Source organism: Podarcis liolepis (assembly GCF_965112155.1).
Source record: "Podarcis liolepis genome assembly, chromosome: 2".
Classification (NCBI taxonomy): domain Eukaryota; kingdom Metazoa; phylum Chordata; class Lepidosauria; order Squamata; family Lacertidae; genus Podarcis; species Podarcis liolepis.
The window spans coordinates 27,425,360-27,445,847 of NC_139555.1; the positions used below are offsets into that span (position 1 = coordinate 27,425,360).

The following is a 20,488-nucleotide window of genomic DNA, read 5'->3' on the forward strand; positions in this document are numbered from 1 at the left end:
ATACCCAGATGTGGTTGGACTGCAGCTCCCATCAGCCCCGGGCATCATGGCCAATGGTCAGGGATGATGGGAGTTGGAGTACTGCCACATGTGGAGGACCACCAGTTCTCCACCCATTTTAGAAGGGTGGGGGAATACAAAGAAAGACCTTCAAAATAAATAGAAATGGAGAAGAGAACTGAAAAGGGGAGAGGGAATAGCAAACAGGAAAGTGATCCGAGGTAGGAAAGGAAGGAAGAGAATTAAAGAAACATACATGATTAGTGGCAACATTATCCGCAGATAAATTGAAGAATGGTATGAGAAGAGGGGCATGGACGAAAAGATAGGTGGAGAAATGAGAGATGAAGGCGATTTAATAAACTTAGTGAAATAGACTTGCCCAGCAGAAAACAAGAGTGGGGGAATGCCATGTGTTCTTTGGAAGCAGGACAACACAAGCAAAGACAGGGAAGGGAAGGGGCCAAGAAAGCAAAACAGGTAGTCGAGGGAGAAAGAATCTGAGTTGCTGGAGACCCATGTGGAAGAGAGTTCAAACACAGCAGAATGGGGGGTGGGGGTGGGGGAAGAATGTGTGGGGAGGAACATGTGCCGTATGGGGAAAGAGCTGACCACGAGGAAATATGCATTGGCATCCCATCTGAAAACCCCTGCCTCTTCTCTTCGCTGTGGAAGTGAGCAAGTTCATTCTGGCCCAAACCATCCATCTCCTTCTACAATCCCCTCCCCGTACAGATGGCTGCTTGGAAATGAATGAGCAAGGAGACCCCGAACTAAATATTTGTGCCTGCCTGCCTCTCTGCTGCCCGCTGACAGGAAAGTGGCTAATCAAGAATAATTGCGAGAGCACATCTTGCATGCTGTCTGTCGGGACAAGCGACAGAAGCTTTGCCACAACTGTGGGTGTGAAGTGGCAGCAGCACCAGATAAGAGGCGATTGCGTGTGACAGCGTAGGACAGACACATCCCTGAAAATGTGAGTGTCAGGAGAACACGGCAGATAACCACTGAACATACAGCTGCCTGAACCACTAGAGGCGCCCTACTCTTTGTGATGTACATTTGTACATACTATATACTGTAATATGTGTGCTTCCCGGAGAGATAAAAAAGTTACAGTAGCACCCCTTTTCGTAAGGTTCATCCCTTGTTGCACAAACCACTGCAGACTTACTGTGTTGGTGCCGAGTCTGTCTATTTGTGAATTTGCAAGATGGGCAAAGAGAAAGCAAGCAGCCACCCAGATGGACAGGGGTAGTTGTTAGAACAGAATCGGTTCCTTCCAAACCAACCACGTGTCCTTACAGCAAGGGTAGGTAGCCTTGACTCCAGGGGCTTCAGTCCACTCCGAAATCTCCCATGGCCAGTGGTTTTCAACCAGTGTGCCGTGGCACCCTGGGGTGCCTTGAATGGTCAGGGGTGCCACAGGCAACAATGGCCCCCCATCCTTCTTTCCTTCCCTCCCTCCTCTGATGCCCTCTCATGTCTCCACCTCCCAAAGCTTGTGCACCTGTTTGTTGCAAGCTCCTGAGGCGAATGTTGCCTCTGGGGCTGGCCAGGGGTGCTAGCTGCCAGGAACTGAGGTGGCCTCAGAGAAAGCAAGTAAGTGGGTGAGGGAGCCCAGCCAGCCAGTCTGCTGAATAAGCCTTTCTGCCACGTAGGCCAAGGTGACTCTCATGTTTGCCAGTTTCCACCAGGCCCCTGTGGGGCAGCATGAGCAGGCACCTCTCTTTGTGGCAGGGTGTGTGTGTTTGTGTGCCTCAGAGACCAGGGGCAGTGGCAGCTGCAGCCTGGAGGACTCCCCAAGAGAGGGGAGAGGAGAGGAGGCTGAGGGCACACTTCACAAGGCTCAAAAAGGTTCAAAACAAGGTTCAAAAAGAGGAGAGGGGCTGCCGGCTCTGAAGGCGTGACGTAACTGGGCTTCTGAGGTTTGGAGCGGGGGAGCCACAGAAGGAATGTTGTTGCTCAAGGGAGCCGTGTACTCAGAAAGGTTGAAAACCTCTGCCCTAGGCGATACACACATCTCCCCAGGCCACATTCTTCCGCAGCCTTGTTCCACACCCTCAAGTGTTTCTGCTTGGCTGGAAGATGCCCTTGAACTGCAACAGTGACTCTTGTCTGCCTGGATGGAGGCACCTCTGACTTCCGGACAGCTGGAATGCAGCCTGCTGTACAAAGGCAGGTGTTGCATCCATGGCTCCACCCACATCTGCCCCTGGCTCCACCCACCACTGGCATAGGATCATAAGAGTTGGAAGGGGCCCTGAGGATCATCTTGTCCAACCCCTGTAATGCAGGGATATGCCATTGTCCCATACAGGGATTGAACCTGCAACCTTGGTGTTATCAGCAGCACACTCTAACTAACTGAGCTATCCAGATCATGAGGCCATGGAAGGGGATGCAGCTCTTGGGCTGCAGAAGGTTCCCTGCCCCTGGTCTCAAGAGCTTCCTACAAGTCATTTCCTTGCAGAGCTCGTTCATCCTCTTTTACAGTCCAAATTCAAATTTCTCTTTCTCCTAGTAAGGAAATGGGAGCCACTGAAGAGAAGTATAACAAAGGAGAAACATGGGCAGAACGAGATGGGGGCAAAAATCACAGCTGACAGGTGTAATCTGCAAATTCCAGTCCTTTGGTATTGCCACAAGCAATCAAAAGCCACTAAGCGTGCAATCACAAATCAAGCTACACAGAAGTCTGGAGAGGTTGCAATCTCTCCACTTGACAGAGCACACTAGCATCCCTCTGTTACATACGCATATGCAAGCGCACAAACTCACTCTCACACAAACCACACATGTGGCCTTGGGCCATCTTTGTCACTCTCTCATTCCATGAAAGTTTCTTCTGAGCTCTGTCGCCTCTGGCCAATGTAGGCTCACTTTCCTTCTAGAACACTTAGGTTTCAGTCTTATTCTGGAATCGCCATCTTTCCCATCAGCCTTGTCCAATAGTGGTCACTCCCTAGGCATGCAATGTCTTGTCAAAAGACGGCATGTCACCTTGGCATTTTAGAGCGCTCCCTTTCATACAGATTCTTACAACCATTCTCCTGCTGCTCTGGCATTTTTCTAGCCTATGGAGCAAGTACATGTAGTGATATTCATATACAATGGTGGTAGATGCTTTGTACACAAACCATGGCTCGTTGCTGCTATGGGGATGAGGCACACACATTGGTTGGCATTCCACTCATTAGTTCCATCAGCAAAAGAATTTCCATTTGTGCAATGGAACTTTCCCCTCTTATTGAATCCTGCACCCTCCCCAAATCTGCTCTGGAAGGTTGGGGGAACCCCTATAACAGATATAGTGGGTGCACAGAGGAGGAGGGGGAGAATGTTCAGTTGCACAAGCAGAAATTCTTGCACTGATGCACTGATGAAACATCTGCGTTAGTGTTAAGTTGGGTTCCACCCATGCAGTGTCATGACATTTGGGGCACAGAATAAGTTGCATTGAATTCAATACAGGTTGTCACCTTTCAGCTGCAACCCTGCATCCTTCATAACAGATGAATTCACTGACTCCAAAGCTCTGACTACCTTTCAGTCCAGCCCTATGAAATTATGTTTATTATTTATCAAAACACCTTGACACCTCACAGGCCGTTTGACATCTCTTTTCTCGCACACAGGACTGGAGTGGATGATGCTCCTTCAAGCATTATAATTTTTCTCACTCCTCAGCATCAACGTTATTATTATTATTATCAATGGATATTGGCTGAAATCCATTGACTTAAACCAGGGCTGCTTCAATAAGCACTGCCTTAAATGGGAATGGGCCTGGTCATAATGTGTCCTATACTTGGATACATTTCATCCCTGAAGAGCTTAATTGAAAATACCACAGTCAGGGAAAGAAATATATGAGCCTCATTATGCAGAAGAGAAAACAAGGGAATGAGAAATTAAATCACCATTCCGAGTCCACCGCAAAGAAAAGGTGGGCATGAAATCAAGTTCCAATCAACTTCAGATAGATTCTCAGGGCATCATCTGCTATCAACCTGTTCCCCAAGGTAAGCAGTTATAAAGTAACATATAGCGCCGAGAATTAGAGTACCTTCAAAAGCAATAAATATAAAGCTGTGGCTTTCAATCGCTGGAGTCACCTGGGAGATTGTATCGGGGGGCCCTCAATGCAGAAATAAAGTAATGGCAGACATGCTTCTCTGAAGGACAAAAAATTGCTGACCATGTCCAAGTTTGTACAGCTACAAAAGTGTGCTGAACAGACACACCCTCACTTCATGTGTGGTACAGTGGTACCTCAGGTTACAGACACTTCAGGTTACAGACGCTTCAGGTTACAGATTCCGCTAACCAAGAAATAGTGCTTCAGGTTAAGAACTTTGCTTCAGGATGAGAACAGAAATCGCCCAGCAGTGGCGTGGCGGCAGTGGGAGGCCCCATTAGCTAAAGTGGTGCTTCAGATTAAGAACAGTTTCAGGTTAAGAATGGACCTCTGGAACGAATTAAGTTCTTAATCCGAGGTACCACTGTAATAGGAAGGGCAAAAACAGCCTGGACAGAATCCCTTCTGCCACATGAACTGAACCAAGTTTTGGCTTGCTTCCTGTAGCTGTAATTCCAAACATACTGAAGAAAGTATGTCCTCATTCAAATGAACGTGACTTTGTCCCAAGTAAATCTTATTAATATCAAGCAGGTTTGCTTACAAAGCACTCTCTTGTGACCATTTAAAAAGCTGTAATGCTCCACGTGGTAGATGCCGAGCTCCAGCTAAATCCCCCCCCCCCCCAGATTAAGAAGTCCACAAATGGAGCACAGAGAAGGGAAAAAGTAAAATTGTGCCAGTTATCGCTATTATATTAGAGACATTATTCAGTACAGTAATTTAAAAAAAAAGTTTTAGGAAGAAAAAAGAAAATTCTAGCAGCAAAGAATTGCTGTTTCAAGGGCTGAACAAGGGGGGGGGTGGGGTGGAATCCTGCACTGCACCTATATAACAATGCAAAACAGAGGAGCAGTGGGTAGTGGAGGACACTTAGGGGCCTGATGCAATGCAACTGGACAGACTGCAGCAGAGCTGAAAGAATTGCCAGAACAGCAAACTGCCAGGACAACAAACAGGTTTCCAGTGCCTGAATCACAGTTGAATGGTCTTGTCTCCTTATCCTCTTAATTTGATTTCACACCTTTTCAGAACATTGGCAAAAGTCAGTTAGCTGGTTTGCTTTGTTTGCAATTCATAGATTTGCAATTTGCCCATTTGCAAGCTGTTATTTTGGTATTGAAGCTAACCAAGCTCTTGCTCAGTCTCTCCAAAGCATGCAGCATATGGCTAAAACCTTGGCAATTCAGTAAGAAGTTTCAAAATATATTAAAAAATGGGATTTGCAAAATGCAAAGCAGTGAAGAAGCCCGGGCATGGTTCTTGCTTTCCTGTGCCTGGGATGGCTCTGTTTGAATTCACCACCATGTACACTGGAAGTTTGTGTCTAATGTTTGCATCAGATACAAGGAATGAAATAGTGGATGTTCTTTGTTGTGGGCCCTTGTGCAAAATAGGTTATTGGGTGCCCCTTCCCAATTTAGTTTGGTTATACGCAAGTCTCCAATTACATTCCTCCTGACTGGAGATGAAATATTATTATGAAAAGTTATTCAATTAAACATGAAGAACCTTCAGACTGTATAAAAATTATAGATCCATCTTTGTACGTAATATTAATTGGCATGAGAAAATTACATTAAAACATTACAATGATTACATCAATAACTTTAAACTTGGTTCAAAGAAAATCCAAAACTTTTCAACTTAAATGCAAATGGAAAAAAAATGAGATGCGCAAACTCATCCATGGTTTTTGGAAAACCCATCTGATGTTTGTGTTCGTTTAAAAAGATCTTTGTATTTGCAGAGCCCCCTAGGGTCTGTAGACCCTCCTGTGCTGTTCACCCCTGTCCCCACCTGTAATGGGTTTGAGTTACTCGTGCATAAATTGTCCCCGTTAGGGGGCTTAATTGCCTTGGTTAAACCTTCCTGACTGCACAGCCCATCTCAGCGTGGCTGCCTCAGTCGCTAGCAGAATCTGTGTGGGCGTTTCTTAAACCTTTTCCAGCATAAAAGCTGTTTGACTCCCAGTCGTCGCTGCCTCTCATTGCGCGGGAGTCTTCTGCACAGGGAGGGCGTGGGTAGTGGAGGACCAGTGCTTTCCTCACTGATGTCCAGGGAAGAATCCCGGAGCTCTCCCTCCGCTTCCCCCATTTGCCCCCCTTGATCCCTGGTGTTACAAAGATTTCCTTCCTCCTCAACCAAGCTCCATCTCCCCCTAGTGCTGGTACCTTCTCCTGCAGAATCGGGGAGCCTCTCCTTCGCCTTTCGCTCTGATGACAGTTCCCTGACACCACCTTATACAGACACAACTAAAGGAATAAAAAGTTGGCAAAAGTTTAGGTTGTAGTCCAGCCATCAGCAAAGTAGCTATGCAGCTGAAGTGTCCCCAGCTTTTGCATCAAATTTTACACACCGGCTAAGATGGCATTGCACATCTCTATCTGACATTCCTGCATCCTCCTCCTCTCAAGGTCACCCATCCCTCCGCAAGATAATATTCGTAGGTGATTGATGGGCCTGGCTGGAAAGCTATCGCTCGTCAAACTAACCTGCGCGGCATTTTCTTCCTGCAAATTCTGCCATTAGGCACTAGGACCCCATGCACAGTGCAGCCATCTGCTAGGCCCAGCGCACAACATGCTCACCTTGCTTGCCGAAATGGATCCGTCTAGAAGCTGACAGGCTCACGCTGAGAGCCATCAGGCAGCGAATGGAGAGCGCAGTATGGAAGTCCAATGCACTGTCAAGGTTACGAGTGCTGAGGCCTTCATTTGGCAGCAAGGACACCTAGCTTCGCTTCCCCTTCCATCCCCATTGCTAGGTGTTTGTTTGGATCAGAACTGTTGATATAGGTCATCCATGGGTTCGCCAAACTCTCTACTCATGTGGGAGCACATAAGGGAAGACAATGGCTACAATGTAAAAAATGGGTGGTTGTGGTACATGGTACCTATATATGGGTTTCTGGCACCTGTGGTTAAAAGGCAAGGCCTATCTCAGAGGACGAGATGGTTGCACAGTGTTCTCGAAGCTACCAGCATGAGTTTGACCAAACTGCGGGAGGCAGTGGAAGACAGGAGTGCCTGGCGTACTCTGGTCCGTGGGGTCACGAAGAGTCGGACACGACTAAACGACTAAACAACAACATCTCTGTTACAGTGGAGGCCACAGGCATAAGTAGCAATATATAATGTTCTGAACAGAGCATTTGTGTCCCTGCACTAGCTCAGGTGCAGTCAACATGGTGCCCTCCAGATGTTGCTGAACTACAGTTGCAATCAACCCAAGACAGCATGGCCAGATGACTGGAGTTGTAGTCCAGTGACCTCCAGAGAGCACCTTGTCAGGCGAATCCCTGGACTGGCTCCTTACAGATCCCATCAGTGCCTGACCAAGAGACTCTGAGGAAGGAAGGAAGGAAGGAAGGAAGGAAGGAAGGAAGGAAGGAAGGAGGGAGGGAGGGAGGGAGGGAGGGAAAGGAGAGCTATATGGGCTGCCTGGTGGCTTTGGGCAATATGAATATTTTACTCTGCAGCTTTTAGGATTCACAACTCTATTGTAGAGCATGAGACTCTTGATCTCAAGGTCATGGATTCTAGCCCCATGTTGGGCAAAGGATTCCTGCATTGCTGAGGGCTGGACTAAATGACCCTTATGGTCCCCTTCCAACTACAATTCTATGATCACTCCTGTTCAAAGGAGTACAGTGGTACCTCGGGTTAAGTACTTAATTCGTTCCAGACGTCCGTTTTTAACCTGAAACTGTTCTTAACCTGAAGCACCACTTTAGCTAATGGGGCCTCCCGCTGCTGCCGTGCCGCTGGAGCACGATTTCTGTTCTCATCCTGAAGCAAAGTTCTTAACCTGAGGTACTATTTCTGGGTTAGCGGAGTCTGTAACATGAAGCGTATGTAACCTGAAGCATCTGTAACCCGAGGTACCGCTGTACCGTACTGTATCCTGGTCTGCAGGGACATGTTTTATCCTTTTCTGAATCCTGCAATTCCTCTAAGGAGCTCAAGGTGGCACACATGCTCCATCTCCCTCTCCTTTTCTTCACAACAGCCCTGTGAGGTGGATCCGTCCCAAGGACTGCAACTAGCCTAAGGGGCATGTAGTGACACTCTAGCCAATGGGTAGGCAAACTAAGGCCTGGGGGCCAGATCCAGCCCAATCGCATTCTAAATGCAGCCTGCGGACGGTCCTGGAATCAGCGTGTTTTTACATGAGTAGAATGTGTGCTTTGTTTAAAATGCATCTCTGGGTTATTTGTGGGGCACAGGAATTTGTTCATCCCCCCCCCCAAAAAAATATATAGTCCGGCCATCCACAAGGTCTGACAGTGGACCAGCCCCCTGCTGAGAAAGTTTGCTGACCCCTGTTCTAGCCACTTCTCTACACTGGGAAGTGTCTCTCTCCTCCTACCTTTCTGCTTCTCTAAGGTAAAGGTAAAGGGACCCCTGACCATTAGGTCCAGTCGTGGCTGACTCTGGGGTTGCGGCGCTCATCTCGCTTTATTGGCCGAGGGAGCGTACAGCTTCCGGGTCATGTGGCCAGCATGACTAAGCCGCTTCTGGCAAACCAGAGCAGCACACAGAAACGCCGTTTACCTTCCCGCTGGAGCGGTACCTATTTATCTACTTGGACTTTGACGTGCTTTTGAACTACTAGGTTGGCAGGAGCAGGGACCAAGCAACAGGAGCTCACCCATTGCGGGGATTCGAACAACTGACCTTCTGATCGGCAAGTCCTAGGCTCTGTGGTTTAACCCACAGTGCCACCCGTGTCCCTTATTTCTGCTTCTCTACTTTGATGCATTCCCTGGAAATAGGAAGGTGTCAGGTACCTCCACCTTTGGAGGAATGTAGCCCTGCTTTATGCCTCTTAGACTTAGACCAATTTACCTCCTCTCACCTCCCTAGGAAAACAAAAGGGGGAGAGGGAAGAAGCACAAAGGAGTGTGCTTAAAAGTGCAGCCTGTCCCAGCGAGACATGGTGGCCAGGTCTCCTGGCAGGAACATATGGTTACACAAAATGCCTCCCACCCACAAACCCCTTTGCTTGCACTCATATGACTGTGCCTGATCAGATTTGGGATTTCTTACATGGGCTAATCGGATTGCAGGAAGGCAGTAACTGGATTAGGCAGAAGGTTTCCAAAGTAAGAGAGGCGCAGGCTTGGGAGGAGCTGCTAAGCAGCACATAATAAAGCCCACTGAACGTGACTGTCGCAGGAGCTGCATGGTCTGCCCTTATAGCACATTTCATTTCGTCAAAGTGCAACAGGGCTCATGATCCCAGGGGTATGGATAGGTACTTAAGAGGACTCTGGGGCCTGGGCCCATGACACAAAAGGCGGAAGGCATCTGTGGTGTTACTGGCACAGTGCTTTGCAGCATGCCCAGCCACCCTGAAAGCAATTGTTGTTGTTGTTGTTGTTGTTGTTGTTGTTGTTGTTGTTGTTGTTGTTGTTGGAGGGAGGGAGGGACAGGAGATCCAGCACAAAAGATTTGGGACTTTACCCCCTTCTTGGGATAAGAATAATTATCTATGTAAATCTATACTCAAGTAGCCAGTGTGGTGTAGTGGTTAAGAGCGGTGGACTCGTAATCTGGTGAACTGGGTTCGCTTCCCCGCTCCTCCACATGCAGCTGCTGGGTGACCTTGGGCTAGTCACACTTCTCTGAAGTCTCTCAGCCCCACTCACCTCACCGAGTGTTTGTTGTGGGGGAGGAAGGGAAAGGAGATTGTGAGCCGCTTTGAGACTCCTTAGGGTAGTGATAAAGCGGGATATCAAATCCAAACTTCTTCTTCTAGCCTGGGCTTCGCAACGTGACCAACTGGAAATAAGGAACATGTTAGCTCCAGCCCAGAAACAAGCAAGACGAAAATGTGGTCGGAGTTGCAAACTCTAGCTCTGAGCTAAGCTGCATCTGCCCTAGTAGTCACAGACCTATTGTCTCTCAGAATGAGAGTCACATCTAGCAACGGAACGGCAAATATGCCAATGTGGAAGACAGCAGAGAAGAGAGGGCATTTAAAAGGGGGGGGGGCTGCCTCGCAGGGGTGGCATAGAAGCTCCACAAGGGTAAGCTATAGGGCTGTGAGGTGAAAGAGCAGCTCAGGACCGGGCAGCTGAAATGAAGCTGACATAACTCTGCTCTCGGCACCTCCTCAGTGTTTGGGCAAGTCACACGACTGGTTAGATTTGGCACCGTGACAGCCTCTCCCTCACAGCATAACTATGTGCAAAGATCACGCCGCCACCAGAAGACCCTGCCGGTGATGGAGGGAGGGGGCAATGCCCGCCTGCTCCCTTCGCATATGCACTTACGACAGGAACGAGACATGCTGACAGCTTTACAGCACTGACGAGCCCCCTGACAGTGTCCAGAGACAGCCTGAGCTTGGAAAGAGCGCCACAGCCTTGTCATGGAGGATGAGGGGTGGTGGGGGTGCAGGAGGGAGGACAAGAAGTTCCGACGCCTCTTCCCACCACGGTTCCAGAACTGCCTTGCACTCGGCAACCTGCAGACTGACAAGGTCCCTGGCAACTTTCCTCCTATTGACCTCAACTGGTTTTAAGGGATGGTGCTGGAATTGTACAGAGGTGGTGTCCAATCTACTGAGCAGACAGTGTGTGTGCTTGTGTAAACACACACACACACACACACACACACACACACACACACACACCCCAAGTTCTTGCCTTGAACAACAGAATCAGAAGGATGCGAGTGTCTTCCAGAAGTGCAGCCATGTTAGTCTGCTGTGGCAAAAGTGCAAAGAACGACCTTAAAGACAAACAGATTTATTATAGCACAAGCTTTTGTGGACTATGGTCTACTTCTTCAGACGGTCAGAAGGTCTGACTAGCCTACCCCACTCCACCCCAACTTCCATTTTGGGTAGCTCCTGAAACATGTTCATGTGGCTCTACTGCCAAGGTTGCCCCTTCGGCCCTATGAAGTCTGAGTAGTGAAAGTCTTGTTGCTTGCAGCTTATGTCTATTCTCCCTTGCCTCTCTGGGTGGCAAGAAAATTCACAATGATCATGTGTGATCAGAGGCCTACTGCCTCTGAATATCTGTTGCTGGGAATAGCTTAGCTGGTTGGAGCATGGGTGCTCATAATGCCAAGGTTGCTGGTTCAATCCCCATATGGGACAATGGCACATTCCTACATTGCAGGGGGTTGGACTAGATGACCCTCAGGGTACCTTCCAGCTACAATTCTATGAATCGCAAGTGGAGAGAGTGCAGTTGTACTCATGTCCTGCTTGTGGGCTTCGCCATAAGCTTCTGGCGAACAGGATGCTGGACTAGAAGAGTCTTTGGTCTGTTCTAGAAGAGGCCTTCTAACGTCCTTATGCTGTTCCTAATTTTTCAGATAGGTTAACATATATCCCAAGAAGAAAAATGAACAGTGGAGAAGGCTGCTCTGCATGAACATCAGCCACCAAGTATCGCTAAGCATAAATGGGATAAATGGAACAGTATGCAATGATCCATGTTGGCCATTTGTTTCCGGGGGGTAATGGGGAGGTGATCACTTGGTATAAAGGTAAAGGTAAAGGTACCCCTGCCTGTACGGGCCAGTCTTGACAGACTCTAGGGTTGTGCGCTCATCTCACTCTATAGGCTGGGAGCCAGCGCTGTCCGCAGACACTTCCGGGTCACGTGGCTAGCGTGACGAAGCTGCTCTGGCGAGCCAGAGCCGCACACAGAAACGCCGTTTACCTTCCCGCTAGTAAGCGGTCCCTATTTATCTACTTGCACCCGGGGGTGCTTTCGAACTGCTAGGTTGGCAGGCGCTGGGACTGAGCAATGGGAGCGCACCCCGCCACGGGGATTCGAACCACCGACCTTTCGATCGGCAAGTCCTAGGTGCTGAGGTTTAACACATAGTGCCACCTGCATCCCTAGATCACTTGGTATACGGAATATTAAAGTAAGTGGGAGTTAAAGGGGGCGTGACAGTTGTGGGAACTTTAGCAGTTGACAGCTGGGAGAGGGAAGAAGGTGGAAGGTAGAAGGCATTGGCTGTGTAGGGATGAGTGGTGGCTAACCTCTGGCCCTCCAGATGTTGTTGGACTACAGCTTCCACCCATCCCTGGCCGTGCTGGGTGGGAGGGCCATGTCTGGCAACCAACGAGTTCCCTACCCCTGGTTAGGAGATTAGTAGTTTCTAATCATCCCAGTAGCTGCATTCATCCCAGACTTCTGTTTACTGTTAATTTGCTTCCGATGTTCCTTAAATAAACACTCTGCTGTCAGCTCTGGGCAACTGCCAGTGAAACCCACACTTAACGGGATAGATACACCTACACGGTGCTATTAGCACAAACACAAGTTGCTCTTAGCACAGTGCTTTTAGTGACAAACAAACAATAAACCAAAGCAGACTCCATAACTAAGTAGCCTCTGACATACATCTCAGCACTGAAAACATCTGTGCACAAAAATTTATCTTGGAGTTCCTGTAACCTGCTCTGAGCCTTCAGGATAAGGCAGGAATAGAAATCCAGCCTCACAAATAAATTTGCAAAGCCTATGCCATGTTTTAGTGCAATAAGGTACTTCCCAGTGCTTCCCAGCTTACCCCCTGCCCTTAAATACACCGCCACTGAGCAGAGAGCTTGCCCAGTAATGGAATGCCTCCCTTCTGCCAACTCCAGGGCCCCACAATGCTTTGTCAGCTGCTTTAAATTGTTTATCCCCAGGTCTTGTTTATGAGCCGATAAAATCCATACCATTGTGAAGCTGGCTCCCTCTGCTCCTTCCCAAGGTTCCATGGGGGCTCAGCGGCATTTACAACACCAGGAGCTCTCCAGCTCTTCAGCCGGCCAATTACAAGCCTGGTTTGCAGTCTAAAAAGGGGGATTTGGGGGGTCATCTTCCTGGAGAAGCCTTGCACATAAATAACTCACCTTATTCCGAAGCCTGAAAATGCAGCTAATTGAGACTAGCAGGACAGAAGGCAGGGAGACCAACAGGACGTGAAGCCAGAGCCAATGATAGGCAGAGCCAACCAATTCTCCTTTTGCTCCCATTCTCCTTCATGCTGAGTTGTACAAGGGCAACACGGAGACTAACACGGAGAAGGAAGCTGATGGGCTGCATTTGGATTTACGAAGGCAGGCAGGTGGAGGCTGGTTGAAGTAGGTGGACCAGTGCCCCATTTGCCCGGATACACCAGCCTCCACTGTGTAAATGACAGGTTATAAACAGCAAACTATCTCCTATGACATAGGTATCTAGATCTGAGTTAGGGACCCATAATGATAAGGAAAACATAGCCTGACTGCCTTGCTCTTCTTCCTAGACAGTTCCCATGGGTGATCTGAGGCACATCCTGCTTGCATTAGGAAGCAACAAGTACAACCACCCCAATTTCAGTTGCAAGTGATGAAGGCCAACCCAGCCCAACTCACAGCAAGGGACAGGTCAAACAGGGTTTTCTGATCTACCTAAGCTTACAACATCCTCATATTGATTAGAAAACCCAGGTAGAATGTGCCACAACCTACAGGCTATCAGGTAGAGCAGCCTTCCCTGATCGAGTGTCCCTCCAGATCGGTTTGGACTACAACTCCCATCAGTTCCAACCAACAAGGCCAGTGATTATGGGTGCTGTAGTCCAAAAGCACCAGACGGGAGAAGGCTGAAGCAGAGGACATAACACCAGGAGAGGGGGGTGGGGAAAGAGAACAGATCCTTGCTTGTAACCTTGGAGGCTCACACGTACTCAGCTTGGGCATTCACTACTCAGAATTTGGGTTACAATGCATTGCTCAATGGAAGCAAACATGGTGCCCCCTCCAGACGTTGGTGGACTCCACTCCCACCATCTGTCCCCGCTGGCCATGTTGGCTGGGGCTGATGGGATCTGGAGTCCAACAGTGTTTGGAGAACACCATGTTGGCTGCCCCTGCTGCAGCCCATCTCCTTGGAACCACAAGTCAACACTTAACTGCTTTGTAAGACAATGGGAAAAGCCTGCAATGACCAGTCTGAATAAGAGGTTTAGGTCAGGGATAGGGAGACTGCAGCCCTCGATGTTGTACAACTTCATCAGCCCAGCCAATTTTAAGGGATGATGGGAGCTGAAGTCCTGCAATAATAAAGAGGGCTGTGGGTTTGCCATACCTGATTTATGGAAATTCTCAATGTGAGGTTAGATGCCTTGACCATCCCCAAGTCCCCACCTACTAGCATGCGAGGTATGGCCCTCACTGGTTCCATCCTGGCTTGTTACAAAGGGATGCTGGATGCGCCAGGCACATTTCCTTGTCCTCCATGCACATACATATACGTGTGCACGTCTATGGACCCATTTTATTACATTTTCCCTAATTAATGTCTGTTTCCAGAACAAATGCTCAGCTACTGCAGGCCTCCCAACAGCCCTGGGGCTGGATTGTTAACGAGGATTTTAATTTGTTAATTAAAAGCAGGATGCCTTCGTAGCAAGCTGCTGCAGTACAGCCCACCTCTCGGAGGAGGCACAATGGAAAGAAGGGAATCAAGATACCTTCAAACATGCAGTGCATGAAATTTATGTCCAAACAAAAGTGGAGCCTGGCTAAGATCCAGGAGAGATAGGAGCTTGGATGGTTCTGCACCAGCGCCAGTCCTGGTCATTTAGCAGATGGGAATTTCCTCTCTCATGTACTGAGCCTGCGGGGAACACCAAGCAGCCAATCCCTGAGTATTTATTACTGCTGAGAGACTTGGGGGGAGGGGATTTTGCCTACTACCTATAACATGGGGTGCTTCTAGACAGGAGTTTATTGGTAGCGCTCATAAACACATGGCTTTTTGTAGCTGACGAACACTGCCACCCACATCAAAAGGCCAGCCCATGCTCTTTTGGCATTTAATTCAGATTTCCCTTAAAACATAGAAAACTCAAAAAGTAAAAACAACCTGTTACACATCCACAGTCCCTGTTGGTGTGAAACAGCATTAGGGTATTGCTGTTTTTTGTTTTGTTTTGTTTTGTTTTGTTTATCACATGCATTTTCACTTACCGTATTCCCACATGCATCTCACACAGATTTAGACATTTCACCTTCCAGTAAGACCAGACTAGAGCTGGACCTGATCAACGCAGTGTTGAAATACCATAACCAGTTAAAGGAAGAACGTTCTGCCAATTCGTTAGCATTGCAACCCAAGGTAAATGGGAGAGTGCCTGCAACTCAAGGTAAGGCGATTTAATTTTTCACTTTGAGTAAATGAAAGGTGGATATATGGTTTTGGTGGTAAGCCACTTTGGACACCCAACAGAAGATGCAAAAGAGGTTGTCTGAATAACATGCTCCTCCTTGTCCTTCCCTTCCAAGTCCCAAGGAGAGAGTGATGCCAAAACTCCACCCATGAACTACACTCGTCTGTGCATTATTTCCCGGTCTCTAACATGCTTTAAAAAGTCAATGCAGTGCTCAATTCATTAAGATCTCTTCTATTCATTCAACTGGAGCTATGCCTCATTTTCCTCACCCACTCCACCGTGTTAAGATCATGATGGGTTTGGAGAAGCAAAAAAGGAGCTGAAGACCTTTTCAAAGGAGAGAGAATCTGATCCTGAAATCTCTCTTAACAGCTGAGGCTCAGGAGTGTTTATCGCTAGTAAAGGTGTAGGATGGTTCCTGCCAGCTGATGCACAAATCTAATTCTAGCACCTCCTCAGCTATTCCATATCCTACTTGTAAGGAAGGCTTTACATTTTCTACATGTTTTCTGACATGGAAATGCAGCTTCATCAGAAAGCAGCTTCGGACAGTCAGCTTGCAAGAGAAGCAAAGCACAAGTGACTTGTGCATCCTCTCTTCTCCATTTCAGGTCCAAAGCAGACGTGCCCCCACCCCTGGGCTCCTGCAACGCGATCTCCCCACAAAAGATAGAACCAGAAGCGTGGGAAAAGGAAGCCCTGAGTCAGCCGCATTTTCCCTTTCACTGCTACTATGGAATGTCTGAAGGAGCTCTAAATGAACCCAACTGTATGTTGCCCTCTCCACTTCCAGCACTAGCTACCTGGATGTGGTACTCTGGATCTGGTCATCATTAATGCACATACCCCACCAAATGATGCTCAGGCCATACAGATAATAGCAAAGTCATGCAGAGTCCACAGGAAAGTTGCAACTTGAATACAAGATGGGAAAGGAAACCGCGCCATTACACAAGTTCACATATATGCATGTATTTATCTTAGACTCCAATACTTAAGAGGGTTGGTGGGGGTTGCTGTTGTTTGTTTTATTTATTACATTTATCTCCCACATTTCCTCCAAGGAGTTCAAGGTACTGTATGCACTTCATTTACTCCCCATTTTGTCCTCACAACAGCCCTGTGAGGTAGATTTCAGCTGAGAGATGGTGACTGGCTTAAGATCACACAGTGGGGTTCACTGCCAAGTGGAGATTGAACCCTGGTCTCCTAGGTCCTAGTCCAGCACTCTAACCACTACACCACACTGCCTCTCTCGTTTGGTATGTCATAAGAAGGCTAAGATAAGAAGAGCCCGGCTAGATCAGACCAAAGACCCATCTTTGTTCAATATACTGTTTCCTTTAAAATAAATAAATATTGGTTTTATTCATAACAAACAATATAAAATAAACATCAATACAATATCACAATGTGGGATTTCTCCAATCTCTTGACTTCCCTCTACCCTCTCCATGGTTCCATTATATTTATTATTCATGTATACATGTCCATATCTTATTTTCCATCTATACATATCTGATTCTGTTATCATAATACTGCAAATGTTTATTAGAATCCTGCTGATGTATCAACTTGTATACAATGCTTTGATATATCTGCAATAAAAAAATTCCTATTCATTTTTAAATTTGTTATTGTCCTGATTTCTGAGTCTGTTTCTAAATTCTAAATTCTGTTAGTTTAGCCATTTCTGCATATTCCATTAACTTAATTTGCCAATATTTTCTCGGGGGTATTTCCCCCAAATATACTGCTTCCCACCATGGCTGACCAGATGCCTTTGGGAAGCCCTGAAGCAGTGAAACAACAACAACAACAACAGCGCAACAACAACAACACAGTGCAACAACCACCGAGACAAAAAGCAAGCAATAAGCCCAGTTAAAAACCAGTAAGTTGGCAATTCCTTTAGAGCCTTTGTGGCACAGTGTCTGCAATGACCCAGCCGTCACCTTTTCCCTTCTCAAAAAACAAGAAGAAACAAATAAAACTAAAATCATTTGAAGGACAGCGATTCTGCCGGCCTTCAACAGCATTCTGTGGGAGACTAAGGGGGTGAGGCAAATAATCGTTTTCGAGGGGATTCACCACAGAATGGCTGTTGAGACTGGCAGAATTACAGAAGCCACGTTGGTCATAGAACAGAAGATGACTTTCAAACACCAGCTTGAGAGCTGCCTCTTTCCATCTCCTTCCACCAGCCCCCCGCCCTCCTACGTCAAAGGGAAAGGGAGCCTCTGTGGCGGCAAAAGCTTTGGCCCCCGGGCATATTTTGTTCATTCACATCTCTGGGCCTGGCCCCAAATCAATCTTCTCCATAGCTGCTGGAGCAGCCTTAATCCCAGCTGGCTAACAGAGTTCCATTCACTCGCTTGGGGATGTTGACACAAGCTGAGAAAGAGCCACTGTCTGTAGGAGCTGGGGAAAGCATAGAAGCGCCTATTGAGGCAGCTCCTCGCTCTGCTCGAGAAATGCCAGCCTTGCCCAGCCCACCACATTGGAAAAGCCAATATTTCCCCTTTCAAGAAGCCCCCCCAACACACAGCACTTTTGTTCTGTTCCAACGGCCAAACTTGTCCCTCTGAGAGGAGAACATTTCTTCTCAGCCAGCCGCTGAGGGAAGCAGAGGAAAGGTTTCCTCTTCAGAAAATCGCCTCAGAAAATCACTCTTTTTTTTTTATTCCCCCATACCATTTCAAGTCTTTCTAGTCACTGTCACTACAGATAGGGCAGACAACTTGGTATGTTAAAAATGGATCTTTTGATGCACTAGATTTTCTTTAAAAAAATAAAATAAAAAAAATTCCCGGATTACTTCTGAGGGGCTCAGGGTAGCATACAGGGTTTCCCCTCTTTATCAATACAACAACCCTGTGAGAGAAGTTCGGTTGAAAGAAATGTGTCTGGCCCAAAGTCACATGAATAAGCTTTGTGGTTAAGCAAGGGGGTGAATTTGGGCCTCTCTGGTGTTCATCTATCTAGGGCTGGATGCAGCACCAGCACAGGGCCGGCCCCAGACATTTTGACACCTGAGGCGGACCACAAAATGGCGTCCCTCCCCTCCAGGGAAGGAGGAGTGAGAGAACATGTACACCAGGAGCAAGGGTGGGACAAAGATCTACATTGGGATCAAGGGAGAGAGAGTGAAGATCTACCTCAGGAACAAGGGAGGAATCCAATTCGACCTTACCTGACTGTTGAAGCGAGAATCGAAGATGGATGCAAGGGGGGGGGGGAGACCTGCATTTAATCATGCCAGGCAGGTGCACAGCTCAGGAGACTCCAAAGGGCACCCCACTATTTCCTCTCTAGGGGTTGGAGGAGACCAGCTTTGCCTCCTATTTGCCGCTGTGGAGGCAGCATAGGGCGGGTGCTGCCGAGAAGGAGGCTTATCTGGCCTCCAAGGACACAGCCATCATTGCCACTGCACTAGCAGGCGATGCATTCCTTGGAGGCCAGATCTGTTGCCCCTGTGGATCGTGTCTCCTGAAATGGTCGCCTCATCTTGCCTGACGGCAAGTCAGCATGTCAAGTCCAAAGTTCAAACTCGGGGGGGGGGGGGGAGTCAATCAATCTATGCAGTCAAAGGTCAGGAAACAACAGTCCAGGGTCAGCCCAAGTACTGAAGTCCAGCATTCAAGACACAGTCCAGAATCAAACCCGAAGCACAGGCCCATATAAGTCCAGGAACATCCAAGCCGAGGCCCATCAACCCGGGCAGCTGAACAGACACAGCACCTCAGCTCTGCTTCCCTTTTGTACTCGGCCTGCTGATTGCAGCCTCTGGGCTTGATGAGGCAGGTGACCCTCACCTGTTCTGAGCCGACTCCAGCTGTGGAATCACATTTCTCTTCCCAGAGCTAATGAGCCCCACCTGGCCAGCTAGGGAGCTGGGCTGTGGGCCCTTGCCTGTCTCAGCTTCCTAGAGCATCACTCCTGCAGCTCCCTACGCCTCAAAGCCCATCTATGGAGAGAGGGGCCCCCTCTGGCTCTTGTCCAGCTGCTCTGGTTCCCACCCCTCGCCATCCTATATCATCCTGTGAGTACTTCCTTTCCCCATCCCCTGCTCCACCCCTTGCCAGGATCTTCTTTCCGTCATCCTGCCAATTCATAACAACGAATGGACCAGCAGCAGACTTCTGAGGCTGTTAGCACAGTGCCGTCCAACTTCATTATGCTCCACCACCGCCACTGGGACCCACACCTTTTTCTACATTCTCATCTCCCCCCTCCCTTCCTCACAACCCCTCTCTCTCTCTGGCCTTCTTTGCTGCTGAGATAGCAGCAGCAGCAGCAGCAGCAGCAGCAGCGCTGGTGGTTTCTCCGCCACCTCTGGCACCTGAGCTCTGAGAAAGGGCCAAAGGCATCCTTCTGCCAGGAGAATGCCTGGAACATCAATGATTTGCCACTGTGACTTAAGCTTTAAAGAAGAAAGAAGGAAACCTTTAAAAGCCTTTGTAGCGAAGGCATTTTCCTAGCTGCTTTGCCCAGATTGCAGACCCTCCAAGTACCCCTATTTTCCAGGGATAGTCCTGGATTTACAGACGACGTCCTGGTTTCTGATTTGATGAATGTTTGATGTGTTGTTGTTGTTGTTGTTAGCTGCCCAGGGTCTCCTTTGACTGGACTTAACCGTCCAGGGGTCCTTTATCTTTTTTTACCTGCATATGTACGTATGGATAGCAATAACCCGTGCTTTCACCACCTCCTAAGCTTCATGTGGATTATCTTCGAATATCTCTGGAGGTCTTTTTTGTTTTGTTTTATAAATATTAAATCAGCTTCGTGACTTTTTGTGTGTGTGGCTAGAGAGTCCAGAACTTCTAAATGTGCATGTATACACACAGGAACAACAGAAGCAACAAAGCTAATCAATCATTGTTCCACTGCTGCTCTGCTGCCAGGTTAACTTGGCCTACACAGTCCTAAAATTATGATAAGAAGGGAAGTTTATAGATCCTTTGTTTCCGCAGCCAGTGAAAGGATGTACAGATAATGATCCTAGATCAGGGGTAGGGAACCTAAGGCCCAGGGGCTGGATGCGGCCCAGTCGCCTTCTAAATTGCTAGTGTTGAAGTAAGATTTGACTGTCAGTCCAGTTGGAGTCTGCATATGAAATGGGATGGTATGCTATGTTGTCCTTAGGCTAAGGCAGCAAATTGTC

The 20,488-nt window shown here is 48.0% G+C and overlaps 1 protein-coding gene across 11 annotated transcripts in view; it reads right to left on the bottom strand.

Moving 5' to 3' along the window:
- SDK2 (sidekick cell adhesion molecule 2) overlaps positions 1–20,488 on the bottom strand; it is a 346,988-nt gene that overhangs the window by 243,013 nt on the left and 83,487 nt on the right. Inside the window, exon 1 of one of the 11 annotated variants that reach the window (XM_083489776.1) lies at positions 18,515–18,608. The exons of the other annotated variants lie outside the window; for them this stretch is intronic. Within the exon in view, the coding sequence (XP_083345902.1) occupies positions 18,515–18,578 (64 nt within the window). The 5' untranslated portion in view covers positions 18,579–18,608. Of the gene's footprint in view, positions 1–18,514; positions 18,609–20,488 lie in introns of those variants that run through there. 11 annotated transcript variants of the gene reach the window in all.